Source organism: Pan troglodytes, chromosome 18, assembly GCF_028858775.2.
Source record: "Pan troglodytes isolate AG18354 chromosome 18, NHGRI_mPanTro3-v2.0_pri, whole genome shotgun sequence".
In the NCBI taxonomy this organism is placed as follows: domain Eukaryota; kingdom Metazoa; phylum Chordata; class Mammalia; order Primates; family Hominidae; genus Pan; species Pan troglodytes.
The window spans coordinates 31,736,423-31,764,184 of NC_072416.2; the positions used below are offsets into that span (position 1 = coordinate 31,736,423).

The following is a 27,762-nucleotide window of genomic DNA, read 5'->3' on the forward strand; positions in this document are numbered from 1 at the left end:
GATTCTGAACAGTGCTCCTTAAGCCCTCCTAACCGCCTTCCTTTGGCCTGGATGCAACTCCAGAGGTTTGTGTTATCCCCGCCCAGTTCTGAGGGTCTTGGTGCAGGGAGTTGGGCTGGGAAGTGGGAGTTAGAGAGGAAGGCCTGTAAGGAAAATGGTCGCTGTTCCCTCAGTCTTCCTTGCAGTCTTTATTGTTTTATTTTGTTTTTAAAAGATGGGGGTCTTGCTATGCTGCCCAGGCTGGTCTCGAACTCCTGGTCTCAAGCGATCCTCCCACCTTGGCCTCCCAAAGCTCTGGGGTGACAGGCATGAGCCCCCGTGCCCAGCCTCCTTGCAGTCCAGACAGCTGACTCAGGCTGGGGAGGAACCAGGGCAGGCACCCTGAGAGGTGGTCTCAGTGGGGTAGGTGGTCCACCAGCCTGTGTTGGAGAATCAGACTCCTTAAGTTCACGGTCTTCCCAGACGTCTGGTTTTGCCTGCTCCATGAATGATACATCAAGACACTGAGGCCCAGAGGGTGGAGAGGATGTGTCCACAGTGGCAGAAGGAGCAGGGCTCAGTGGCATTGGAGCAAGCCTTCTGGCACCCACTCAGGGCCTGGCTCCCAGAGCACCGGGTCTCAGTCACTGGGGCTTAGGCCGGCCCAGACGGGCTTGCAGCTCCTGCATCATGCCAGGGTGCGCGAGGCCAAACCTGGAGGCGGAAGTCAGGCCCGTGAGAACAGGTTCCCAGGTGCCCGCGGTCTCTTCCCCACCCCAGCTGAGTTGCCCTGTGCCTACCCGTGTCCCAGGGGCCTTCTCCTGGCTGGCACCGGGGTCCCATCATGCCTCAGAGGGCTTGGCTCCAGGGGTTCCTCCAGCTGGAGGGGTCTCTGCTCAGGAGCTGACAGCTCCTCCTCAGGAGGGTTGGGGGCTGGGGGCTCCTCCTGCTGCTCCCAGGCCGGAGTCCGACGAAAAGAGGGCCGGGAGCGACGCTGTGAGGAGCTTCTCGAGAGGTGCACGCGACTCCTTGGGACAGAGACGTCTAGGAGGGACCCGGGGAGCGGGGCCTGCAGGAAAGGGGGCACAGAGGACCATGGGGCCAGCTTCGGGATTCCACTCGTTCCCCCCGAGACGCCACCAAGAGCCCTCACCTCGCTCCAGCTGTTGGCAGCACCTCCTCTGGCACTGCCCATGGCCTCAGCCGTCTCGGCTTCCCCGACTGACTCCGGTGCAGCTTCTGCAGGGGCCTGGTGTGTTGGCTGCTCCTCCTGGCCCCTGACGTGTTCCAGGCTTTCTGGCTCAGTCTCCTTGGCCTCTGCCCTCCGGCCCCCGGTCACCATGAGACCCTCTGCATCAAGGAGCCTTGGTGCCTCTCCCTCAGGGTGGTAGTCCCCACACCGCCCCTCACTGTCTTCCCTCTGTTCTCTCTCCTGCCATCCAACAGCCTCTTCTTCCAACAGCGTCCACTCTTCTAGAAGCCCCCCAGCCTCCACCATGGCTCCCATCCCCTCTGCCCTCGCTGTCTGGGAGCCCGCGGGATCCAGCCCACAGCTGTCCTCTGCGCCTGCAGATTCCTCGGCCTCTACCCGCCCTCCCCAAGGTCCTCCCTCCCTGGACTCAAAAGCCTCTACTTGGCTGCCTCTGCCAGTCACCTCTTCCTCTGCTGAGCCCTCCAGACCAAATTCTTGCCCACCTGCATGCTCTCCTGCTGCTGCCTCTTCCTTTTCTCTCGAGTCCCAGCCTTGCCCAAGCGCCCCTTCCAAAGCTTCACCAGCGCCAGCAGCACTGATGTCTGGGACCACCTCACCCCCCATAATCCCAGCAGCCACAGAGCCAGTCTGTGCATCCTCACGGTCCGGGAGGCCCACAGCCACCGCTTGCAGGCTCCAGCCTCTTCTGGATGTTCTGTCAGCCTCCGCCTCTTCATCCTCAGTTTCTCTGGCATAGGCCTCTCCCAGTGACGGGCAAGGCCCTGCGTCTGCCCCTGTGCTTCCGTCCAGCTCCTGGTTCTCTGAGACAGACGCCTCTCCCTCCTCAGTTCCACATCCCGCGTCCTGGGTTGTCAGCCCCTCCCCGCCTGCCTCTGGGACTTCTGATAGTTCAGACTCTCGGCCTCCTTCAGCCTCAGCCGCCAGGGTCTGGCCTCCCGCAGTCTCCTCCTCCTCCCGCTGCTCGCCATCGGCCGCAACCTCCTGAGTATTTCCTCTCTCCACGTCCTTTCTCGTGCGGTTTTCCCAGGCTCCTGGGAAGGCCTCGGAGGCCTCAGGCTTTACAGACCCCGTGTGCCTGGGACCTGCCTCCAGGCTCCTCTCCTGCTCCTCTTTGCTCAGGGCCAGAACTCCCATGAGCTCCACCTCCCCTGCCTCCCTTTCCTCGGGTTGCTTAGTTGGGGTCTGGGTGCCCCCCATCAGCTCAGGTCCCTGACCTTTGGTGATGCTGTGTGTGAGGCCACCCCATTCCACCCCCAGTGGGCCACAGCTAGTCTGGGCCACCTCACTCTCCTCCCCTGTGAGCTCCTCCTCAGGCCTGGCCTTTGGAGTTGCCTCCAAGTCGGCAGCGCCTTCAGCCTCTCCATCTGAGGGCAGCTCAGCCACTGGATCCCTGCCTCTCCCTCTCTCCTCCTGGGCCTCCTCTGCCTGTACCAGCTCTTCCATCCTGGCCCGGTCGGCCCTGATCTCCAAGTCCTGCCTCATCTCAGCCTCCTTACCACGCAGGTCTACCTGGCCCTCAAAGCTCTCCCCTGCCTCCTGGCCTCCCACAGCCTCCCTCCCTGCGGTCTGGCTCTCAGCAGCCTCTTCTGTTCTTTCAGTGCCCAGGACCTGGGCCTGTTTGGGGAAAGGGCTCACCTCAGCCTCTCTCTCCTCATCCCCCTCCTCCTCTAGGACCCAGACTTTTCCAGTGGCCTCTAGGAGCCTTTCTCCTGGGACTGCTCCATATTCTGTCTGTCTGACTCCCAGCAGGTCAGCCTCCTCTTTGCCTGAGGTCGTCCAGGCCTTGTCCCCTCCTAAGGCTGTCCCGGCCTCCTCCCCTCCCGAGGCTGTCCCAGCCTCCCTGCCTGAAGTCGTCCAGGCCTCATCCCCTCCTGAGGCTGTCCCGGCCTCCTCCCCTCCTGAGGCTGTCCCAGCCTCCCCACCTGAGGCTATCCCGGCCTCCTCCCCTCCTGAGGCTGTCCCGGCCTCCTCCCCTCCCGAGGCTGTCCCAGCCTCCTCCCCTCCCAAGGCTGTCCCGGCCTCCTCCCCGCCTGAGGCTGTTTCAGCCTCCTCCCCGCCTGAGGCTGTCTCAGCCTCCTCCCCGCCTGAGATTGTCCTGGCTTCCTCCCCATCTAAAATTGCCCTGGCCTCTTCCCTACCTGGGGTTGTCCTGGCCTCCTCTCTGCCTAAGATTCCCCAGTCCTCAGGCTCTGCCCCTGGGCTCCACGTCCCCCATGCCCTAGTGCTTTCACAGGCCTTCTCCACCACTACCACCTCTTCTCCTTTCCCAGGCCCTTCGGCCCCAGGCTCCTCAGTTTCCCCTGCATCTGCCTCCCTGACCCCCTGCTCCATCTCCCGGTTGTCCCCTGCCGCCTTTGGCCCAACAGCACCAGCCTTCCCCTCCGTCTCCCCATGCCAGGTCCACTCTGACTCCGCCCCTCTGGCCATCCCTGGCTCTCTTGCCCTGACCTCTTCCTCCTCCTCCTCCTGTTCCCAGCTTCTCAGCCTCTCCTCTCTGTTCACTTCCTGCTCATGGGACTCCTGCCTCTCCTGGGCTTGGCCGCTCCTGTCTTGGCAAGCCCCAGACCCTGCCTTGGATTTCTTTCTGGCCTCCAAGTGGGCGCTTGGCTCCTGGCACCTGGCAGCCTTGGCTGTCTCCCCAGCCCCACTGTCCTGCCTCTCTGCTTGGGACCCATGGGAGCTGCCATCTCCCCAGCCCCAGGTCTGTTCTACAGCTGAGCTCCCCACTTCACGTCTTCTGTCATCTCCAGGCCCTCTCAGCCTTCCAGCCCCCTCGTTTTGGCTGCCTCTAAGGCCCTCCAGGTCCTCCTGGGCTTCCTCCTCTACAGTCTTCCCTGTCTTTCCCACCGCCACCGCCCCCAGTTCCTCAGCCGCCTGCGCCTCCCGCTCTACAGTGGGGACTGCATCTCCCAGGAGGTAGGAGACAAAGGTGCCGAGGGAATCCTAGGAAAAAAGAGAGAGGGGAGAGTCATTGAGGAGAGTCCCAGCCCTTTCCCTGGGGGCCCTGGCTGGAGGAGCCCAGGTTAAGGAAGAGGGTACTGGGATCTGAAAGGAGAAGAAGAGGATTTGCAGAAGGAGCCAGAAGGGGCATCGATTAGGGGTACGAGGATGCATGGTTGGAGGTGGGGACTGAAATTCAGAAAATATTAGGCCAGGAGTCTGCCTGAACCTGAGAAAGCAATCTCCAGTTTGAGGAGATCAGAAGGAGGAGGCGAAAGGTGAGGCCCCAGGGGAGGTGCCCGGAAGTGAGGCCCCAGGGAATGCGGTGCAAGTATCTGGCAGCTGTCTGCCCTTCTCACCAGTGCCCCCCTCAAGGCCTGGTGCAGCCCAGGGAGGTATAGCCGGAGGAAGTCCATCCTGTCTGTCTCTGTCTGTGTGTCCAGAAAGCTGATAATGACCGTCCCCACCCACCAAGACAAGCCAACCTTCCCCAGGACCAAAGGCACTTCCTCTTCCCCTGTCTCCCTGATGCGTCCCCACCCCAGGCCCTGCCCCCCGCCCCTGATGCCCACAGTAGCCCCCACTGCAGCCCGGGAAATGAGTGTACATCACACAGGGGACTCAGGTGCACATTTGGAAATAAAGAACAAGCAAGAGGCCAGAAAGGACAAAGTGGGAGTAGGAGACCTTAGAACTGGGGAGAGGGAGAGGGAGGGGACATGTGGCAACAGCAGCTCAAGTGACTCAGGTCTCGTATCCGCACCTCAGCCATTTCCGCCTCCCCTACAAGCCACAGCCACTCTGCAAGAGGAAGCTGGGGTTTGTGGTTCCTGTTTTGCCTGGGAAGAAAGAGTAGCAGTGAAGAGGGGGCTGGTGGGAGCTCTGACACATTTCGGCGTCATTAACGCTTCCCCAGGGGCAGAAGGGGCCGGATTGGTGGCTCTGGGGTGCATCCCCTCACTTATGATTAGGCTTGCAAAAAAGAACTTGGCTAAACTTTATATTGTGGATATCTGTGTCTGCCTCCCACCTTCCTGTGACTTCCTTGATGGCAGATGCCATGTATGAAACACTGCTGAATTTCTAGAGCCCTGCACGTTAGTAGGATTCCATTTTTCATCAGCTGAGTGACCTGGGAGGCACACTAGAGAGGGCACATTTCTTTTCTTTTCTTTTTTTTTTTTTTTTTTTGAGACAGTCTCACTCTGTCACCCAGGCTGGAGTGTAGTGGCGCAGTCTCAGCTCACTGCAACCTCTGCCTCCTGGGTTCAAGTGATTCTCCTGCCTCAGCCTCCCGAGTAGCTGGGATTACAGGTGCATGCCACCACACCTGGTTAATTTTTGTATCTTTAGTAGAGACAGGGTTTCACCATGTTAGCCAGGCTGGTTTTGAACTCCTGACCTCCACCTTGGCCTCCCAAAGTGCTGGGATGACAGGCATGAGCCACCACGCCCAGACGAGAGGGCGCATTTCCAACTGCATTCTGAAGGCCTGGTGGTGAGAAAGAGCATATAGAGGTGGCACAGCCCATAGCAGAGATGAGGCCAAGGACAAGAAGAGAATGCAGGATGCCGCTTTCCACCTAGAAGAAGGTAAGGGTATGATTCCTTATTTGGAACTACATAAAGTGACCTTGCTCTACTTCTCTTCCCCATACCCTCCTTCTCCCCTCCCCAGCCCCACTTTCCTATTCCAATTAGGGCAATTCTATGAAATCACAGCATCAGAATCTTAGGCCTTAAAATCATTTAGTCTGGCCAGGTGCAGTGGCTCACGCCTATAGTCCTAGCACTTTGGGAAGCCAAGGCGGGTGGATTGCTTGAGCTCAGGAGTTTGAGGCCACCCTGGGCAACGTGGCAAAATCCAGTCTCTACAAAAAATACAAAAATTAGCTGAGCACGGTGGTGCGCACCTGCTGTCCCAGCTACTCGGGAGGCTGAGGTGGGAGGATCACCTGAGCCTGGGAGGTCAAGGTTGCAGCAAACCAAGATCCTGCCACTGCACTCCAGCCTGGGGAACAGAGCAAAACCCTGTCAAAAAAAAAAAAAAAAAAAAAAATCTGGTCTAAGCACCACCTTTGATGGAGGCAGGAATCCTGCAGCAGCCTGGAGCCAACCCAATGGCTCCCTGCCTCTGGTGCTCTATTTCTTATCACCATACAGGTCTCTAAGGTCACCTTTAGGTCTAACATTGTATGAATGATTGTCAGCAACTTTCCAATTTTTTCATATATATATATTTTTTTATTTTATTTTTGACTTTTTCTTTTTTTGAGACAGGATCTCACTCTGTCACCCAGGCTGGAGTGCAGTGGCGTGATCATAGCTCACTGTAGCTTCAACCTCCTGGGCACAAGTGATCCTCCCACCTCAGCTTCCAAGGTACCTGTGACTACAGGAATGCGCCACCATGCCCGGCTAATTTTGTTTTATATATATATATTTGTACCTTGGTTTTCTCATCTGTAACACCAGGAGTTGAAGTGCTGTGATATTTTTTGGTTCTAGGATAATTTGGAAATAGGGATCTCTTAACATCTTGGATACTGCCAATAGATCATTCAGGAAATCCCTTTAGATGAGTGTTATGTTTACTTAGGTCTCTAAAACAATTTGTAAGGTCAACAGATGGGGATAAGAATGACCTGAAGCTGGTCGTCTTTGTTCGCAACCAGAAACAGTCCTGCCTCAAAAAAAAAAAAAAAAAAAAAAAAAAAAAAAGGGAGTAGGCAGGTGGCCATATTTGTTTCTGGCAAGTGAGTGCTGAAGGAAAGGAGCTGAAGCCTCCCACAGCCATAACTGGTGCTGGCAGGCTACTGTCTCGGTCTTGGGCGCCACTGATCTAAGGTCACGGCTCTGCTTGCTGCTCCCACCTGCTCCAGTTTAAAACCTGCGGTTCCAGGGTTCTCCAGCCCCTCCCTTTCTCACGCTCCGAAGCCGAGAAGGCCCAAAGCGAAGACAGAGAGGACCCGGAAGTAGGGAAAACCTCTGAGCACGTGATGGGGGAACACGCGGGTGCTGTCACGTGATCCGACAAACGGCCTCTGCATAGTGCAGAACATTCTGCTGCTCTTAAAGGTACAGGCCTCAGGGTCCCTGCTGTAGACGGGGCGGGGGCAGAGTACGATGGGTGGGGCGTGGTGGGTCGTAGGGCGCTCGAGATGGAGCCCCCAGCTTTCTTGATGGATCGCGGGGCGCGAGTGCCCTAGACAAGGCGGAGCTGGGACCGGCAATCGGGCGTTCATCCTTGTCACCTGTCGCAGACCCTCATCCCTCCCGTGGGAGCCCCCTTTGGACACTCTATGACCCTGGACCCTCGGGGGACCTGAACTTGATGCGATGGGAGGCTGTGCAGGCTCGCGGCGGCGCTTTTCGGATTCCGAGGGTGAGTATTCCCGCCCACCCTCATGGAACGACCACCTCTGGCTCGCAGCCCACCTGAGGGGAATGAGAGCTGACTCGGCCCCGGGAGGACACGCATGGAGCGGTCGTGCACCTGAGAGTAGGTGGGGGTCATGCCCTCTTCTCGCTCTCCCAGGGGAGGAGACCGTCCCGGAGCCCCGGCTCCCTCTGTTGGACCATCAGGGCGCGCATTGGAAGAACGCGGTGGGCTTCTGGTGAGTGGCCTGAGACTGCAGCAAGTGACAATGGCATGAGAAGAGGGAAGTGACCGGAGGAAAGGGGGAAGAAAGAGTTAAGCTGCGCAAAGGAGCTGAACCCAGAAATATTTACTGAATCCACTGGTTTGCCCCGGGGGCAGCATGTAAAATTTCCAAACTTCACTCCTTATCACCTTCCGGATTTAGCAAGATCCTCATACCTACCACCTGTAGGATTATTTACTTTTTTCTTCCAGCCAATTCAGCCTTAACGTTTTTTAATGCACGTATTTTTAAAAAGAAAACTTTAAATCACGACTCCACTTGGAAAACCAGCGTTTTCCTAATGAACGTTTAAATAAATGCATCACTACTAAAACTTTTTATTTTTTTAATTTATTTTATTTTATCTTATTTTTTTTTCTTTTTGAGACAGGGTCTTGCTCTGTTGCCCAGGTTGGAATGCAGTAGTGCAATCACAGCTCCCTGCAGCCTGGAACTCCTGGGCTCAAGTGATTCTCCCACCTCAGCCTCCAAGTAGGTGTGGCTACAGGTGTGCACCACCGCATCTGCCTAATTTTTAAATTTTTTTATAGAGATGGGGGTCTCACTATGGGACCTGGGCTGGTCTCAAACTCGTGGCCTCAAGTGATCCTCCTACCTCAACCTTCCAAAGTGCTGAGATTACAAGCATGAGCCACCATGCCGGGCCTGAACCTTTTTTTTTTTTTTTTTTTTTCTTTGAGCCGGAATCTCTCTCTGTCCTCCAGGCTGGAGTGCAGTGGCGCAATCTCGGCTCACTGCAAACTCCGCCTCCCAGGTTCACACCACTCTTCTGCCTCAGCCTCCGGAGTAGCTGAGACTACAGGCGCCTGCCACCACGCCCGGCTATTTTTTTGTATTTTTAGTAGAGATGGGGTTTCACCGCGTTATCCAGGATGGTCTCGATCTCCTGACCTCGTGATCCGCCCGCCTCGGCCTCCCAAAGTGCTGGGATTACAGGTGTGAGCAACCGCGCCCAGCTTTTTTTTTTTTTTTTTTTTTTTTTTTTTTTGAGACAGAGTCTCACTCTATCACCCAGGCTGGAGAGCAGTGGCACAATCTCGGCTCACCGAAACCTCCACCTCCAAGGTTCAAGCGATTCTCCTGTCTCAGCTCCCCGAGTAGCTGGGATTACAGGCGCGTGCCACCAGACACAGCTAATTTTTTGTATTTTTAGTAAAGACAGGATTTCACCATGTTGGTCAGGCTGGTCTGGAACTCCTGACCTTAGGTGATCCGCTTGCCTCCACTTCCCAAAGTGCTGGGATTACAGGCGTGAGCCACCGTGCCCCGCCCTGACATAGGGGCTTTGGGATCACAGACTTGGATTCACTTCCAGCCTCCAAGGCCTCTCCCAGAAACTCTCTGTGACCACTCTCCTTTTTTTTTTTTTTTTTTTTTTTTTTGAGATAGAGTCTCACTCTTGTAGCCCAGGCTGGAGTGCAATGGCACAATCTCGGCTTACTGCAACCTCCGCCTTTCGGGTTCAAGTGGTTCTCCTGCCTCAGCCTCCTGAGTAGCTAGGATTACAGGCATGTGCAACTTCGCCCATCTAATTTTGTATTTTTTAGTAGAGACGGGGTTTCTCCATATTGGTCAGGCTGGTCTCGAACTCCTGACCTCAGGCGATCCGCCCGCCTCGGCCCCTCAAAGTGCTGGAATTACAGGTGTGAGCCACTGCACTCGGCCTCTTCCTTTTTATTTTTTATTTTTGTGACAGGGTCTTGCTCTGTCACCCAGGTTAGAGTGCAGTGGCATGATCACAGTTCACTGCAGCCTCTGACTCCTGGACTCAAGCAATCCTCCCACCTCAGCCTCCCAAGTAGCTGGGACTATAGTGCAAGCCACCACACCTGGCTAATTTTTAAATTTTTTGTAGAGATGGGGGTCTCACTATCTTGCCCAAGCACCAAAGCCTGTATTTTTGACCCCAACATTGAATGAGGATGGGATCTGGTGATAGAGGGAAAAAAAAGAGGGGGCTGATTGAAGGGCACAGGTAAGGGAAGGTTTGGCACAAAGGCTACAGATGGCTGCAGGATGAGGAGGGAGTTGAGACCTGTCCTGCTCCTTCCAGGCTGCTGGGCCTTTGCAACAACTTCTCTTATGTGGTGATGCTGAGTGCTGCCCACGATATCCTTAGCCACAAGAGGACATCGGGAAACCAGAGCCATGTAAGTGACTCTCTACCACCACCACCATGGTTAGTCCCTGTGGGAAGATGAGGGGGTGGGACAAGGTGGGGTAAAGTTTCCAGTCTCTGGCTGGGCGCAGTGGCTCACACCTGTAATCCCAGCAGTTTGGGAGGCTGAGGCGGGCGGATCACTTGAAGTCAGGAGTTCGAGACCAGCCTGGCCAACATGGTGAAACTCCGACTCTACTGAAAATACAAAAACTAGCTGGGTGTGGTGGCACACACCTGTAGTCTGAGCTATTCAGGAGGCTGAGGCAGGAGAATTGCTTGAAGCCAGGAGGTGGAAGTTGCAATGAGCCAAGATCACACCACTGCACTCTAGCTTGGGCAACAGAGTGAGACTCCATCTCAAAAAAAAGAAAGCTCTTGAATGTGTTATCTAAACAAAGTCCATTTACAGGGCCATCTGTGGCCTGTGGTCTAGTAGTGTGAGACTCATATGGAAACCCCCTCTTCATTGTGCATGCAGAGACGCTGAGGTCCTGAGAAGTCAGTCACTGCTGACCCAAAGCCATCCTTCAAGTGAAGGCAGAGCTGGGACGGGAGCCAGGCTCTGTGTGTCTATCCCTCTGCCTCCAGGGTGAAAGACATGCTTTTCTCCCATTAGGTGGACCCAGGCCCAACGCCGATGCCCCACAACAGCTCATCACGATTTGACTGCAACTCTGTCTCTACGGCTGTGCGTACTCATCTCACCTGGTCCTTGCCTGACCCAGGGCCCCTGGGTCTATAGACCCCACTCCCAGCCCTTCACTACCCAGCTGGGACTGTCATGATTAAAACAGTTGAGACCTGGGCTGGGCGCACTGGCTCACACTTGTAATCCCAGCACTTTGGGAGACCAAGGTGGGAGGATCACTTGAGCCTAGGAGTTTGAGACCAGCCTGGGCAGTATAGTGAGAGCCCATCTTAAGGAAAAAAATTAAAAAAATATATATATATATAATAATTGAGACCTTAATATAATTTCTGAGGCTGAGGCGGATGGATCACTTGAGACCAGGAGTTCAAGACCAGCCTGGCCAACATGGTGAAACCCCATCTGTACTAAAAATACAAAAATTAGCCAGGCATGGTGGTGCACGCCTGTAATCCCAGCTACTCGGGAGGCTGAGGCAGGAGAATCACTTGAACCCAGGAGTTGGAGGTTGTAGTGAGCCAAGATCGAGCCACTACACTCCAGCCTGGGTGGCAGAATGAGACTCACTCTCAAAATATATATATATATATATATATATGTGTGTATATATATATATATATATATATAGTTTCTGAGTCCTTTCTGTCTGTAGCATATATTAGCTCGTTTAAGCCACACAGCAGTCCTGTGAGCTAGGCGCTATGATATTCCCATTTTCCAGATGAGGAAACTGAAGCTCAGAGAGTATAAACTCTTGACACACAACTAAGGAGTGGCAGAGCTGAGACTTGAACCCAGGCGTGCCTGACTCCAGAGCCTGTGTTTGTAGCAGGCCTGTTTGGCCAGCTCCTGCCTCTCCTTGGCCACGTGGTTGGGAGGGTTGTCCCCTGGAAGCTCTGCGGTCTCACTCTATTCTCCTGTCCCAGGCTGTGCTCCTGGCGGACATCCTCCCCACACTCGTCATCAAATTGTTGGCTCCTCTTGGCCTTCACCTGCTGCCCTACAGGTCTGGGTGAGGGTAGTGGGAGGCAGGGTGGGCAGGAGCTGAGAAAGGGGAGGCCGGGATGGCTGAGATGCTGAGAGTAGAGACCGACCTTCCCCCTCCCTTCCCTTCTCACCCCCTCAGCCCCCGGGTTCTCGTCAGTGGGATTTGTGCTGCTGGAAGCTTCGTCCTGGTTGCCTTTTCTCATTCTGTGGGGACCAGCCTGTGTGGTGAGTGTGTGGTTCTGTGTCAGATGGGGAGCCCCGAGGAACCGCATCAGAGCATTTGTGGGAAGAGTCTCCCCAGCCTCCCAGAGGAAAGGGATTCATTCTGTCACCCTTAGAAGCCTGCTAGGGCTATCAGCAGTAGGAGATGGGAGACTGGGACAATTTGGAGGGGAAGGCAGTGGAGGAGATGGGAGAAAATGGATGAATTAGATGGAGATTGAGGTGAACAAAGTCAAGACTCTGTGATGGACCAGGCACAGTGACTCATGCCTATAATCCCAGCACTTTGGAAAGCCAAGGCAGGCAGATCACCTGAGGTCAGGAGTTTGAAACCAGCCTGGCCAACATGGAGAAACCCCGTCTCTACCAAAAATACAAAAATTAGCTGGGTGTGGTGGCAGGAGCCTGTAATCCCAGCTACTCGGGAGGCTGAGGCAGGAGAATCTCTTGAACCTGGGAGGCAGAGGTTGCAGTGAGCCGAGATCACGCCACTGTACTCCAGCCTGGGTGACAGGGCGAGACTCCGTCTCCAAAAAGAAAAGAAAAGAGAAAGACTGATGAAGGGGCAGAGACATCAAGGGTGCATGTCTGCCCCTGGTCTGATAACTGGGTGGATGGAGGTGCCACTCTCCATGAAGGGACACGCAAGGGAGTGGGGCTCTGCTTCAGACCTGGAACCTGGCCTATGCATGGGATCTATTGGAGCCTCTATGAGCTGATACTGAGGAGGCCATGGCCAGACACATTAGAGGCCTGGGCAGTGTGGCAAGGTGAGGTGTGACCATCCCAGTGCTTGTCCTCCCCCCAGGTGTGGTCTTCGCTAGCATCTCATCAGGCCTTGGGGAGGTCACCTTCCTCTCCCTCACTGCCTTCTACCCCAGGTAAGCAGGTGGAGCAGGGAGTGTGGGGAGAGGCTGTCCCATGGTCAGCATAGGTCCTCCTGAATGTTCCTGTGTTCTCCTTCCCAGGGCCGTGATCTCCTGGTGGTCCTCAGGGACTGGGGGAGCTGGGCTGCTGGGGGCCCTGTCCTACCTGGGCCTCACCCAGGCCGGCCTCTCCCCTCAGCAGACCCTGCTGTCCATGCTGGGTATCCCTGCCCTGCTGCTGGCCAGGTGAGCTGCCCTGAGCCGGGAGGGAGAGGGGTCCAAGGAGAGAAAACTTGGCCATGGCTGGGTGTGGTGGCTCACGCCTGTAATCCCAGCACTTTGGGAGGCCAAGGAGGGCGGATCGCCTAAGGTCAGGAAACCAGCCTGGCCAACATGGTGAAACCCCGTCTCTACTAAAAATACAACAATTAGCCAGGTGTGGTGGCGGGTGCCTGTAGTCCCAACTACTCAGGAGGCTGAGGCAGGAGAATCGCTTGAACCCCGGAGGCAGTGGTGGCAGTGAGCCGAGATCGTGCCATTGCACTCCAGCCCGGGCGACAGAGTGAGACTCTGTCTCAGGAAGAAAAAAAAAAAAGAAAGAAAGAAAAGAAAACTTGATTATGATTGCAATCTTCAAGTCCCTACCTTGCTGTGAAGGGAGGCGGAATCTGGACTCTGATAGCCCCAGGTGTGAGTCCTGGAGCTGCCACTTTTTAGCTTTGTAGCGTTGAACAATTTACTCCACCTCTCTGAACCCTCAGTTTCCCCATATCTCAAATGGCAGTTGTTCTTGCTTTCCTTGGAGGTGATGAGGGTAATGCATTCAGCACAGTGTGGTTCCCAAGGTGATTAGAAGTAGGATGAGGGTGGACTTTATTTGATTAGTTCCTTTTTTTTTTTTTTTTTTTTTAATCAGTGTTGACCAGGTTGGCCTCGAATGTGTAGCCTTGCCTGCCTGAGTGCCAGGGCAACCGGCCTGAACCATGGTGACTCCCTTTTTTTTTTTTTTTTTTTTTTTTGAGACGGAGTCTCATTGTGTCACTCAGGCTGGAGTGCAGTGACTGGTGTGATCTCAGCTCACTGCAGCCTCGGCCTCCTGGGCTCTAGTGATTCTCCTGCCTCAGCCTCCCGAGTAGCTGGGACTACAGGCCCATGCCACCATGCCTGGCTAATTTTTTATATTTTTAGTAGAGACGGGGTTTCACTGTGTTGGCCAGGCTGGTCTCAAACTCCTGACCTCAAGTGATCCACCTGCCTTGGCCTCCCATAATGCTAGGAATACAGGCGTGAGCCACCGTGCCCGGCCTGATTAGTTCTGTGTATTTTCATGCATATTACAAAACACTTTGGCCGGGCATGGTGGCTCACACCTGTAATCCCAGCTCTTTGGGAGGCGGAGGTGGGCGCACCACGAGGTCAGGAGTTTGAGACCAGCCTGGCCAATATGGTGAAACCCCGTCTCTACTAAAAATACAAAAATTAGCCAGGCTTGGTGGCGCTTGCCTGTAGTCCCAGCTACTTGGGAGGCTGAGGAGAAGAATCGCTTGAACCCAGGAGGCAGAGGTTGCAGTGAGCCGTGATTGTGCCACTGCACTCCAGGCTGGGCAACAGAGCGAGACTCCGTCTAAAAAAAAAAAAAACACACACTTTGAACTAGCCAGACACACCTGGCCCTTCACAAGATTAGTGCTTAGGACAAGTCTAAGTAGAAAAAGTGAGTCCATTTAAAGAAAAATATTAAGTAAAAATATATATATATACAGGAGGAATATGGATATGGCAAATAACATGAAGCCAGAACCTAAGTGACTAAAATCGAGGAAGTTCTGGCCTAGCACAGAGTGAACGTATAATTAATGGGAGCTAGAGCAACCATTAGAATAATAACGGCCAGAAAACAGAACTGACACGCTAGGTATGAGCCAGCAGTCCGAACAAGGGCCTGCTGAGCACAGTGGCTCACAGCTGTAATCCCAGTGCTTTAGGAGGCTGAGGCTGGAGGACCACTAGAGGCTAGAAATTTGAGACCAGCCTGGGCAACATAGCGAGACTCCATTTATACAAAAAATGGAAAATATGAGGCGGGCTTGGTGGCACATGCCTGTAGTCCCCGCTACTTGGGAGGCTGAGGCGGGAGGATTGCTTGAGCCTGGGAGGTCACGGCTGCAGTGAGCTATGATTGCGCCACTGCATTCCAGCCTGGATGCTGGAGAAAGACCCTGTCTCTGAAAAAAATCAAAACAAAATGAAGGCCCATGAATAGGAACAAGGAGATAAATTCAGCTCCAAAGAAGGAAGCCTTTGTCCACAACTGGAGCTCTTCCGCACAGCGTAGGAGCCTTAGAGGCAGTGAGCTACCCATCTTTGGAAGTGTTCAAAGGTAGAGGTGTTCCCTGGGAAAAGTGGCCTAGATGGTCCCTGGGGACCTTCCCAGCCAGTAGGGTTTTCTGACCCTGCCTTCATCCTACTCCTAGCTATTTCTTGTTGCTCACATCTCCTGAGGCCCAGGACCCTGGAGGGGAAGAAGAGGCAGAGAGCGCAGCCCGGCAGCCCCTCATAAGAACCGAGGCCCCGGAGTCGAAGCCAGGTAGGAGACACAGACCCTCAGAGAGGTCACTTTCTTTCTCTCTGGGTTTGGCCTTTTCCTCTCTGCAATAGGCAAAGCTAAGAGGGGAAAGAGAGTGAGTGTACTGGTTATGGGAAAAGCCTTTGTCTATTTGAGAAATACTTGTTGAGGACGAGCACAGTGGCTCACGCCTGTAATATCCCAGCACTTTGGGAGGCTGAGGCAGGAGGACCGCTTGAGCTCAGAAGTCTGAGTCCAGCCTGGGCAACAGAGCAAGACCTTGTCGCAAAAAAAAAAAAAAAAGAAAAGAAAAGAAAAGAAAGGAAGGAAGGGAGGGAGAGAAGGAGGGATATTAATTGAGTACTTACCATGTGCCAGGCATTCCAATCACAAGTGCTGAGGCCCTGCGGTGGGGATAAGCTGGGATGTTCTAGAACCAGAGAATGGCCAGTGAGACTGGGCAGGGTGGGCCAATGGCCATCTGTGGAGCTGTACAAGAGACATTGGCCGGGCGTGGTGGTTCACACCTGTAATCCCAGCACTTTGGGAGGCTGAGGCAGATGGATCATCTGAGATCAAGAGTTTGAGACCAGTCTGGCCAACATGGTAAAACCCCGTCTCTACTAAAAATAAAAAAATTAGCCAGGTGTGGTGGTGCATGTCTGTAGTCCCAGCTACTTGGGAAGCTGAGGCACGAGAATCACTTGAACCCAGGAGGCACAGGCTGCAGTGAGCTGAGATTGCACCACTGCACTGCAGCCTGGGCAACTGAGTGAGACTCTGTCTCAAAAAATAAAAAAAAATTAAAAATCAAAGAGACGTGAAGAGGTCTCACCTGGTTAGCTTTTATTTTCATCATGATAAAGTATGTATATTACTCGAAGTTTACCATTTTATTATTTTTTATCTTACTTTATTTTTTTGAGGCGGAGTTTTGCTCTTGTTGCCCAGGCTGGAGTGCAATGGCGCAATCTCAGCTCACTACAACCTCTGCCTCCCGGGTTCAAGTGATTCTCCTGCCTCAGCCACCCGAGTAGCTGGGACTACAGGCACCTGCCACCACACATGGCTAATTTTTGTATTTTTAGTAGAGATGGGGTTTCTCCATGTTGGCCAGGGTGGTCTTGAACTCCTGACCTCAGGTGATCCGCCCACCTCAGTCTCCCAAGGTACTGGGATTACAAGCATGAGCCACTGCGCCCAGCCATTTTAACCATTTTTAAGTGTCCAATCCAGTGGCATGTAAGTGAGTTCCCACTGTTGCGTGGTCTGGTTAATTCTGTCATACCGGTGCCTCTTTGCCGAGTCTTCAGTGTGAAAACTTCATCTGCCCTTCTCTCTCTGTTCCCCTGCAGGCTCCAGCTCCAGCCTCTCCCTTCGGGAAAGGTGGACAGTGTTCAAGGTTCGGATGATGGCTGGGGTATGTCCCTGTGGGGCTTGCTCACCTCCAGGCCCCCCGCTTATATCTTCTGCCTTTTCCAGGGTCTGCTGTGGTACATTGTTCCCTTGGTCGTAGTTTACTTTGCCGAGTATTTCATTAACCAGGGACTTGTAAGTGAGGGGTGCTAGGAGGGGTGTGGAGGTGGCGATTGGGGCTGGGACCCACACGGCCCCGTCCATCTCCCCTGTCTGGTATTTGTTGCAGTTTGAACTCCTCTTTTTCCGGAACACTTCCCTGAGTCACGCTCAGCAATACCGCTGGTAAGAGGAGCGAGGGCAGTGGGCTGGGAGGGCGCCGTGGTGATGCAGCTGCCCTGCCCAGTAGGCACCGGGGGGAGCGGGATGGTCCCTGGAGGAGCCTCCTCTCCTACCCTCAACCCTAACCTCAGGTACCAGATGCTATACCAGGCTGGCGTCTTCGCCTCCCGCTCTTCTCTCCGCTGCTGTCGCATCCGTTTCACCTGGGCCCTGGCCCTGCTGCAGGTACCAAACCCCTGCCCCTCACTTCACTCCCACCTTGGCTCCCAGCTTGGCTCCCAGCTTCCCCAAACCCCCTGCTTCCCACTATCAGTGGGAAGTGTAAATTTTTTTTTTTTTTTTTGAGACAGAGTCTTGCTCTGTCGTCCAGGCTGGAGTGCAGTAGTGCAATCTTGGCTTACTGCAACCTCTGCCTCCTGGGTTCAAGTGACTCTCCTGCCTCAGTCTCCTGAGTAGCTGGGATTACAGGCGCCCGCCACCATACCTGGCTAATTTTTGTATTTTTAGTAGAGATGGGATTTTGCCATATTGGCTGGTCTTGAACTCCTGACCTCAGGTGATCTGCCGGCCTCAGCCTCCCAAAGTGCTGGGATTACAGGGAAGTGTAAATTGTACACTATCATTTCTTAGCACAGGGAACCAAAGTCCAGCAGAGCTCCATGTAAAATGTATAGTCTCAGGAGCCAAGCAAAACTGAGCTTCAGTACTCAGCCACTGTGTGACTTAGGGCAGGTCTCAGAACCTCTCTGAGCCTCAATTTCCTCATGTATAAATTGGGTGTGGCCAATACCTATTTTTCAGGGTAGTTGTAAGAAATAGAGATGAGAGAAAGAATCGAAGAACAAGATTTTGGTGTGTGTGTGTGTGTGTGTGTGTGTGTGTGTGTGTGTGTTTTAAGCATTGGGATTGGGCTGGGCCAGGTGGCTCATGCCTGTAATCCCAGCACTATGGGAGGCTGAGGCAGGTGGATCATTTGAGCTTGGTAGTTCAAGTCCAGCCTGGGCAACATGGCACAATCACATCTCTACAAAAATTAGCCAGGTGCAGTGGTGCACACCTGTAGTCTTAGCTACTGGGAAGCTGAGGTGGGAGGATCACTTGAACCCATGAGGTCAAGGCTGCAGTAACCAAGGTCATGCCACTGCACTCCAGCCTAGGCAATAGAGCGAGACCCTGTCTCCCAGAAAAAGAAAAAAGAAAGGAAAAGTCGGAACCTTCCTCTGTCGCCTAGGCTGGAGTACAGTGGCATGATCATAGGTCATTTACCTCAGGCAAAGAGACAGGCTTTCAAATAATGTTTCTAACTATAAGAAAATGTACAGTTCTTTTATTCTAGATAGTTAATTATAATAGAATTGGTGACTTTGAAGTCAGTGGGTTATTTATCTTGAGGGTGGTGAGCAAATTCAACTGCCCTTGGCAAACAGTAGTTTACAGCTTTAAGGGCGCAAACACCCTTCCTTACAACAGTCTAATAAAAGGAGTTTCATATAACCAGCATTCATTGTTTCAAGGTTACAAATCCACAGCCCCTGCAGGTAACTGTTACAATAAACTGTCAACTGTGACAGGAAAGTCCTCTGCCTTTGAAATTTAGGAACTTGGCCAGTCCTGGTGGCTCACACCTGTAATCCCAGCACTTTGGGAGGCCAAGGCAGGTGAATCACCTGAGGTCAGGATCAGGAGTTTGAGACCAGTCTGGCCAATGCAGTGAAACCCCGTCTCTACTAAAAATACAAAAATTAGTTGGGCGTGGTGGCACCTGCCTGTCATCTCAGCTACTCGCTAGGCTGAGGCAGGAGAATTGCTTGAACCCCGGATATGGAGGTTGCAGTGAGCCGAGATTGCAGTACTGTACTCCAGCCTGGGCCACAGAGCGAGACTCCATCTCCAAAAAAAAAAGACTTAGGAACTCAATTCTGTGATAGCAAAATACAGAAATAGAGATTATACTTTAGGCTAGGTGTTGTGGCTCACACCTGTAATCCCAATGCTTTTGGAGGCTAGGGTGGGAGGATCACTTGAAGCCAGGAGCTTGAGACCAGACTGGGCAACATAGTGAGACCTCCCACCTCTACAAAAAATTAAAAAAAAAAAAATAAGCCAGGTGGGAGAATTGCTTGAGCCCAGAAGTTTGAGAGAGCAGCCTGGGTAACATCACGAGACCTCATCTCTACAAAAAACAACAACAGGGTGTGGTGACATTCACCTGTAATCCCAGCTACTCGGGAGGCTGAGGCAGGAGGATCGCTTTAGCCCAGGAGTTCCAGGCTGCAGTGAGCCATAATCATGCCACTGTACCCCAGCCTGGGTGAGACCCTATCTCAAAAAAAAAGATTACACTTTCATATTATGGCAAAAGCATGTAAATATCCTCCAGCCTCCTTCCTTATTTATCTGAGCAGTGCTGCAAGCCCAGGGTTTGTACCCACAAAACCCCAAATTTATAACTCAGGGTGCTTGTAGATACCACTGAAACATGTAGCTTATGGTTTTAAGCTACATGTTTTTAGCTATAATGTTTTTTGTTTTGTTTTGTTTTTTGAGATGGAGTCTCGCTCTGTTGCCCAGGCTGGAATGTAGCGGTGCAATCTTGGCTCACTGCAACCCCTGCCTCCCAGATTCAAGCGATTCTCAAGCCTCAGCCTTCCGAGTAGCTGGGATTACAGGTGCGCGCCACCACGCCCAGCAAATTTTTTGTTTTGTTTTGTTTTGTTTTTTAGAGACAGAGTTTCGCTCTTGTAGCTCAGGCTAGAGTACAATGGCGTGATCTTGGCTCACTGCAACCTCCGCCTCCCAGGTTCAGGCGATTCTTCTGCCTCAGCCTCCTGCGTAGCTGGGATTACAGGCACGTGCCACCACACCTGGCTAATTTTTGTATTTTTTAGTAGAGATGGGGTTTCGCCATGTTGGCCAGGCTGGTCTTGAACTCCTGACCTCAGGTGATCCACCCGCCTTGGCCTTCCAAAGTGCTGGGATTACAGGTGTGAGCCACCACACCTGGCTAGAGGTGTGTCCTTTTTAATGCTCAGCTTTAAGTCCACCTCAGATTTAATGAATTAGGACCTCTAGGGTAAGCCCTGCTTGGGGCATTTGTACCTAGATCCCCAGGCGATTCTTACATATACGAAAAGTATGAACCGCCAGGAGGAGGCCTACACACTGCACAAGAGGCAATGTGGTGTGGTCAGGGCTGGGAGGATGGCACCTCCTTGAGAGACTGGGGCACAGAGGTGGGACCTACACCCTGGGGTGGGGATCAAAGAGGCTTCCTGGCCAGGTGCGGTGGCTCCTGCCTATAATCCCAGCACTTTGGGAGGCTGAGGCAGGGGGGCAGCGACTGCTTGAGACCAGGAGTTCGAGCCCAGCTGAATAGGATGCCCGGCTACTCCCACCTTGTTTTACCATCGTGAACCAACGGTTTTTCAAACAGGGGCAATTTTGCTGCCCAGGGGATGTTTGGCAACGTCTGCAGGCATGCTTTGGTTGTCACAACTGAGGGATGCTATGGGCATCTAGCGGGCAGAGGCCAGGGATCCTGCTAAATGCGCTGCCATATACAGGACAGCCCTCACCATGCAGAACAACCAGCACCAAATGCCAAGAGTGCTGCAATTGAGAAATCCTGGTTTCGATGGTCCCACTTCCTTTAAGAAGCCTCCATTTTTTTTTTTTTTTTTTATGAGACAGGATCTTGCTCTGTCACCCAGGCTGGAGTGCAGTGGCACAATCATGGCTTACTGCAGCCTCCACCTCCTGGGTTCAAGCAATCCTCCTGTCTCAGACTCCCGAGTAGCTGGGACTGCAGGTGCGTGCCACCATGCTCAACTAATTTTTAAATTTTTTTGTAGAGATGGAGTTTTGTTATGTTGCCCAGGCTGGTCTCGAACTTCTGGCCTCAAGTGATCATCCCACCTTGGTCTCCCAATGTGCTGGTATTACCTGCATGAGCCACTGCACCAGGCTGAGGTTGAGAATTTTTTTTTTTTTTTTGGGGGATGGAGTCTCTCTGTTGCCCAGGCTGGAGTGCAGTGCTGCGATCTTGGCTCACTGCAGCCTCTGCCTCCCAGGTTCAAGTGATTCTCCTGCCTCAGCCTTCCAAGTAGCTGGGACTACAGGACCACTACACCCAGATAATTTTTGTATTTTTAGTTGAGATGGGGTTTTACCATGTTTAGTAGAGACCAGGCCAGGCTGGTCTCGAAATCCTGACCTCAGGTGATCTGCCCACCTCAGCCTCCCAAAGTGCTGGGATTACAGGTGTGAGCCACCGCACCGGGCTGGTGTTGAGATTTTATCTAGACCTGGCAGCCCTCTCCTTCACCAGTAACTCCTAAAACCAGGGGCCCCTGGAGGGGAGGCCACCTCTCCTTCCCTGCCCCGCCCTGGTCCCAGGCTTAGCCTCTCCCTCTGTTCACAGTGCCTCAACCTGGTGTTCCTGCTGGCAGACGTGTGGTTCGGCTTTCTGCCAAGCATCTACCTCGTCTTCCTGATCATTCTGTATGAGGGGCTCCTGGGAGGCGCAGCCTACGTGAACACCTTCCACAACATCGCCCTGGAGGTCAGCATTGGCCGGGCAAGGGCTGGGGGTGGCCTGTCCAGGGACACCCAGTGCAGGGATGTCTGGGACTGAAGCCTCACCCCTGCTCTCTGCCCTCCCAGACCAGTGATGAGCACCGGGAGTTTGCAATGGCGGCCACCTGCATCTCTGACACACTGGGGATCTCCCTGTCGGGGCTCCTGGCTTTGCCTCTGCATGACTTCCTCTGCCAGCTCTCCTGATACTCGGGATCCTCAGGACGCAGGTCACATTCACCTGTGGGCAGAGGGACAGGTCAGACACCCAGGCCCACCCCAGAGACCCTCCATGAACTGTGCTCCCAGCCTTCCCGGCAGGTCTGGGAGTAGGGAAGGGCTGAAGCCTTGTTTCCCTTGCAGGGGGGCCAGCCATTGTCTCCCACTTGGGGAGTTTCTTCCTGGCATCATGCCTTCTGAATAAATGCCGATTTTATCCATGGACTTCTTATATCGTTTTTGTCTCTAAAAAGAAAGTTTTATTATGAAAGTAATACATGCCCACTTTCCTATATATAGACAGCATAAAGAAGGTATGTCAGCAGATTTCTCCCTTTTTTGTTTGTTTGTTTGTTTGTTTGTTTTGACAGAGTCTCGCTCTGTCACCTAGGCTGGAGTGCAATGGCGTGATCTTGGCTCACTGCAACCTCCACTTCCCGGTTCAAGCAATTCTCCTGCCTCAGCCTCCCGAGTAGCTGGGATTACAGGTGGGCACTACCATGTCTGGCTAATTTTTATATTTTTAGTACAGACGGCATTTTGCCATGTTGGCCAGGCTGGTCTCAAACTCATGACCTCAGGTGATCCGCACACCTTGGCCTCCCAAAGTGCTGAGATTACAGGTGTGAGCCACTGTACCTGGCCTCTGCCGTCTTTGAGGCCTTACGTACTCATTCATTCATGCATTCATTGTTTGGGACAATCTGTAAACAATCATGTTGGACATTCTTTCCAGCATGAAAGTTTTCAGAGAAGTGGAAAGAATTGTGCAGTGAATCATCCTGAGTATGCGCCACCCTGTTCTATGTTAACATTTTGTTACAGTTGCTTTATCATGTAGTCCAGCCGCCATCAAATCTATGTATTCACTGTTCCATCAGTGAGTAGATAGAGCTAATGAATGGCAGGGTTGGCACCTGAGGCATTTTATTTTATTATTATTTTTTATTTTTAGAGACAGGGTTGCACTCTGTCACCCAGGCTGAAGTGCAGTGGCACAGTCATGGCTCACTGTAGCCTTGACCTCCTAGACTCAAACAATCCTCACACCTTGGCCTCCCAAGCAGCTGGGACTGCAAGTGCATGCCACCAAGCCCAGCTAATTTTTTTTTTTTTTTTGTAGAGATGCGATCTTCCTATGTTACCCAGGCTGGTCTTGAACTCTTGAGCTCAAGCAGTCCTGCCTCGGCCTCCCAAAGTACTGAGATTACAAGCATGAGCCACTGCTCCTGGCCTCCTGTTATTTAGGTACAGTTTGTATACACAGTAAAATGTATAAATTGTTACATATTTTTACAGTAAACTGAGTCTGGGCCAGGCACTGTGGCTCACACCTGTAATCCCAGCACTTTGGGAGGCTGAGGCGGGCAGATCACCTGAGGTCAGGAGTTTGAGACCAGCCTGCACAACGTGACAAAACCCCGTCTCTACGAAAAATATAAAAAATTAGCCAGGTGTGGTGGCTTGCACCTGTAGTCCCAGCTACTTGGAAGGCTGAGGCACAAGAATTGCTTGAACCCAGGAGGCGGAGGTTGTGGTGAGCTGAAATTGCACCACTGCACTCCAGCCTGGGCAACAGAGCAAGACTCTGTCTCAAAAAAAAAAAAAAAAAAACTGAGTCTGACTTAGTGTTTCTCATACTTCATTGTTACCCTTTCTACTATATTTGCCATATCTGAACCTAACAGTACTTTTATTTACTTAATATTTTTCATTAAAGCAACTAACCTTTAATCTACATTCAGTTATTTTAAAGGGAAACATTATTAAAATCATGAGTTTGAGGTGATATATATGTATTTTCTACTTTACTTTAAATAGTTATGTAACTATTGGAGTTTAAAAATGAACATGCAAGTTCCCCCTGAGACTACTCCATTACGACCAGTGATGTTTGTGGACCCAGATCTAGGAAATGCTGACCCACTGGTTAATAGCATGGGCTTTGGGGGCAGAAGGAACTGACTTTCAGGTGCCAACCCTGCCATTCACTAGCTCTATTACCTTGGGCAAGTCACTTCACCTCTCTGCACCTCAGTTTCCTGATCTGTCCAATGGGATAATAATAGCACCAGCATTTCATAAGTTGCTTTTGGAAACTACACGAGATCATGTCAACACTCAATAAACATCAGCTCTGATCATGCTATGATATGACTCCTGCCTCTCACCTTTGCATTGCATTATACCCGTGTTTCTCAAACCTTAGTGTGTACTGGAGGCCTTGTTTTTTGTTTTTGTTTTCTTGGAGACCAAGAGTCTTGCCCTGTCACCCAGGCTGGAGTACAGTGGCATGATCATAGCTCACTGCAGTCTCAACCTCCTGGGCTCAAGGGGTCCTCCTGCCTCAGCCTCCTGAGTATCTAAGACTGCAGGCACGCACCACCATACCTGGCTAATTTTTATATTTTTGGTAGAGATGGGGTTTCACCATGTTGTCCAGGATAGTCTTGTACTCCAGAGCTCAAGTGATCCACCCACCTTGGCCTCCCAAAGTGCCAGGATCACAAGTGTGAGCCACTGCACCTGGCCCTGCCTGGCTAATTTTTATTTTTTTTCTGTAGAGACGAGGTCTTGCTTTGTTGCTCAGGCTGGACTGGAACTCCTGGCCTCAAGTGATCCACCTGCTTCAGCCTCCCAAAGGGCTGGGATTATTACCCATGAGCCACCACACCCAGCCACAATATTTTATTTATCCATTTGTTAGTTGATGGATATTGGGGTTTCAATTTTTTGACTTAACTATGAATCATGCTGCTATAAATGTTTGGGTAAAGTTTTTGTGTGGACACATGTTTTCCATTTCTCTTGGATAATATCAAGGAGTGGAATTGCTGGGTTGATGGTAATTTTGTTTGATCCTTTGAGGAACTACCCGACTGTTTCCCAAAGTGGCTGCAATTTTACATTCCACTGGCAGTGTACGAGGACTCCACGTCCCCACCAATACTTGCTCTTTTCCATTCTTTTTCCACCACAACCTCCGTCTCCCCGGTTCAAGTGATTCTCCTGCCTCAGCCTCCCTCTTTTTTTTTTATTTTTGAGACAGTCTCGCTCTGTTGCCCAGGATGGAGTGCAGTGGTGCTATCTCGGCTCACTGCAATCTCAGTCTCCTGAGTTCAAGTGATTCTCCCACCTCAGCCTCCCAAGTAGCTGGGATTACAGGCATGCGCCACTACACCTGGCTAATTCTTTTTTTGTTGTTGTTTTTTGTTTTTGTTTTGTTTTGTTTTGTTTTTTCAGATGGAGTCCTGCTCTGTCACCAGGCTGGAGTGCAGTGACGCAGTCTCTGCTCACTGCAGCCTCCGCTTCCTGGGTTCAAGCTATTCTTCTGCCTCAGCCCCCCAAGTAGCTGGGATTACAGGCACCCACCACCACACCTGGCTAATTTTTGTATTTGTTATGGAGACGAGGTTTCGCCATGTTGGCCAGGCTGGTCTCCAACTTCTAAACTCAGGTGATCCACCGGCCTTGGCCTCCCAGAGTGCTGGGATTACAGGCATGAGCCACCGTGCCCAGCCTCTTTTCCGTTTTTGTTTTTTTTTTTCCTTTGGTTGTCTGGTTTGGTTTTTATTATAGCCTTTCTAGTGAGTGTGAAGTGGTATCTCATTGTGGTTTTGATTTGCATGTCCCTGGTGACTAATGATGCTGAGCATCTTTTCATGTCCTTATTGACCGTACATATAGTTCTTTGAGAAATGTCTTCTCAGATCCTTTGCCCATTTTTAAATGGGATTGTCTTTTTTTATTAAAGAGCCAGAGATCTGAAGTCTTTTTGAGTTGTAAGATTTCTTCATATATTCTAGACAGAAGTCCCTTATAAGATACATGATTTGCAAATATTTTCTCCCATTCTGTGTTGTCTTTTTACTTTTTTGATATTGTCTTTTGGTACGGAAAGACACTTATTTTGATGAAGTCCAATTTATCTATTTTTTGTTTGGTTGCTTGTGCTTCTGGTAACATATCTAAGTGGGAGCCAGGTGCAGTGGCTCATGCCTGTAATCCCAGCACTTTGGGAGGCCAAGGCGGGAGGTTTGCTTGAGACCAGGAGTTCAAGACCAGCATGAGCAACATTGCAAGGTTCTATCTCTATAAAAAATTAAAATAATGATAAAAGGAGGCCGGGCGTGGTGGCTCATGCCTATAATCCCAGCATTCTGGGAGGCAGGAGGACAACTTGGGCCAGGAGTTCAAGACCAGTCTGGGCATCATGGCAAAAAAAGAAAAAAGAAAAAATAATTATCCTGGCAAGGTATGCCTGTAGTCCCAGCTACTTGGGAGGCTGAGGCGGGAGAATTGCTTGAGCCCGAGAGGTGGAGGTTGTAGTGAGCTGAGATTGAACCATTGCACTCCAGCCTGGGTGACAGGAATGAAACCCTGTCTCAAAAAATAAAATAAGCCAGGTGTCGTGCTGCATGCCTGTACTCCCAGCTACTCTGGAGGCTGAAGTGGGAGGATCACTTGAGCCTAGGAATTCGAGGCTGCAGTGAGCTATGATCATACCACTGCACCCCAATGTGGGCACAGAGCAAGACCCTATCTCTTAAAAAACAAACAAAGGGGCGGGGTGCAGTGGCTCACGCCTGTAATCCCAGCACTTTGGGAGGCTGAGGCGGGCAGATCACGAGGTCAGGAGATCGAGACCATCCTGGCTAACACGGTGAAACCCCATCTCTTTTTTTTTTTTTTTTGAAACAGAGTTTCATTCTTTTTGCCCAGACTCCCGGGTTCAAGCGATTCTCCTGCCTCAGCCTCCTGAGTAGCGGGGATTACAAGGGTGTGCCACCACACCCAGCTAATTTTTTATATTTTTAATAGAGGCGGGGTTTCACCGTGTTGGCCAGGCTGGTCTCAAACTCCTGACCTCAAGTGATCCGCCCACCTCGGCCTCCCAAAGTGCTGGGATTACAGGCGTGAACCAGCGCGCCCAGCCTCCTACATTTTCTTCTAAGAGTTTTATAGTTTTAGCTCTTACATTTAGATCTTGTTTTCATTTTGAATTAACTTTTTTGCAGGTGGTGTGATACAGCAGTCTGTGCAGAAAAAAGTTAACATAGTAGACCCTAACTGCTAACTTTATTTTTACTTTTATTTTTTATTTTGTTTGGAGACAGGGTTTTTGTCACCCAGGATGGAGTGAAGTGGCGTGATCATAGCTCACCGTAACCTTGAACTCCTGGGCTCCTCTGCCTCAGCCTCCCAATTAGCCACCACACCCAGCTACCTTTTGTACATTTTTTTGGTAGAGACGGTGTCTCACTATGTTGCCCAGTCTGGTCTCAAACTCCTCAGCTCAAATGATCTGCCCACCTTGACCTCCAGAGATACTGGGATTACAGGCTTGGGCCACTGCACCAGACCCAGGTTTATTCTTACACCAATACAACACTGTCTTAATTACTATAGCTTTGTAGTGAGCTTTTGAAAATAGGAAATGTGAATCCTCCAACTTTTTTTTTTGGAGACGGAGTCTCGCTCTGTTGCTCAGACTGGAGTGCAGTGGCACTATCTCAGCTCACTGCAAACTCCATCTTCCAGGTTCAAGTGATTCTCCTGCCTCAGCCTACCAAGTATCTGGGACTACAGGCAGGTGCCACCATGCCCGGCTAATTTTTGTATTTTTAGTAGAGATGGGGTTTCACCATGTTGGCCAGGCTGGTCTTCAACTTCTGACCTCAAGTGATCCACCCTCCTCAGCCTCCCAGCGTGCTGGGATTACGGGTGTGAGCCATCTCATCCAGCCTCTTTTTTTTTTCTTTTAATATCTAACATCCTTTTTAGAACATAATTGCTGTTTGCCAAATAGAAGACACAGACAGCAGATGAACAGTGGAAACAGAACCCGGTGACCTGAGCCACCTAGTGGCTGGGGACCCTCCCCTCTACCTGGTGGACCAGCCTGGCGACCTCTGCCCCTCCCCGGGCCCCTGGGCCTTTGGCATGATGCTGATGGGGCGCTGTGGGCAGTGAAGTCCCTTGACTCAAAGCAGAGACTTGAATGGGTGCTGGAGAGTGGGGA

At 51.9% G+C, this 27,762-nt stretch overlaps 2 protein-coding genes across 19 annotated transcripts; one reads left to right on the forward strand and one right to left on the reverse strand.

Moving 5' to 3' along the window:
• Positions 1-164: 164 nt before the first annotated feature.
• Positions 165-4,636, reverse strand: LOC743592 (apolipoprotein B receptor). Its single transcript, XM_054669125.2, has 4 exons — positions 4,492-4,636; positions 1,133-4,135; positions 780-1,048; positions 165-693 (listed from the first exon to the last, which is right to left on the reverse strand). The coding sequence occupies exons 1-4, from the start codon at positions 4,546-4,548 to the stop codon at positions 624-626; spliced, it is 3,399 nt and encodes a 1,132-aa protein (XP_054525100.1). The 5' UTR covers positions 4,549-4,636; the 3' UTR covers positions 165-623.
• An 83-nt stretch (positions 4,637-4,719) lies between these two features.
• Positions 4,720-21,965, forward strand: LOC749530 (battenin). 18 transcript variants are annotated; one of them, XM_063796902.1, is made up of 17 exons: positions 4,720-5,725; positions 7,015-7,210; positions 7,396-7,517; positions 7,671-7,749; positions 9,851-9,947; positions 10,575-10,646; positions 11,534-11,613; positions 11,734-11,819; positions 12,625-12,697; positions 12,785-12,928; positions 15,157-15,269; positions 16,604-16,650; positions 16,731-16,799; positions 16,894-16,949; positions 17,078-17,171; positions 21,367-21,507; positions 21,609-21,965. In XM_063796902.1, the coding sequence occupies exons 3-17, from the start codon at positions 7,472-7,474 to the stop codon at positions 21,726-21,728; spliced, it is 1,317 nt and encodes a 438-aa protein (XP_063652972.1). In that variant the 5' UTR covers positions 4,720-5,725; positions 7,015-7,210; positions 7,396-7,471; the 3' UTR covers positions 21,729-21,965. The 18 variants fall into 18 exon arrangements, 16 of the variants coding, with proteins under 16 accessions (XP_063652972.1, XP_063652973.1, XP_063652974.1 ...); XM_063796903.1 differs by having other exon boundaries at positions 4,930-5,725; positions 7,035-7,210; XR_008540001.2 differs by lacking the exon at positions 21,609-21,965 and adding an exon at positions 19,494-19,615 and having other exon boundaries at positions 4,963-5,725; positions 21,367-21,466.
• Positions 21,966-27,762: the final 5,797 nt, after the last annotated feature.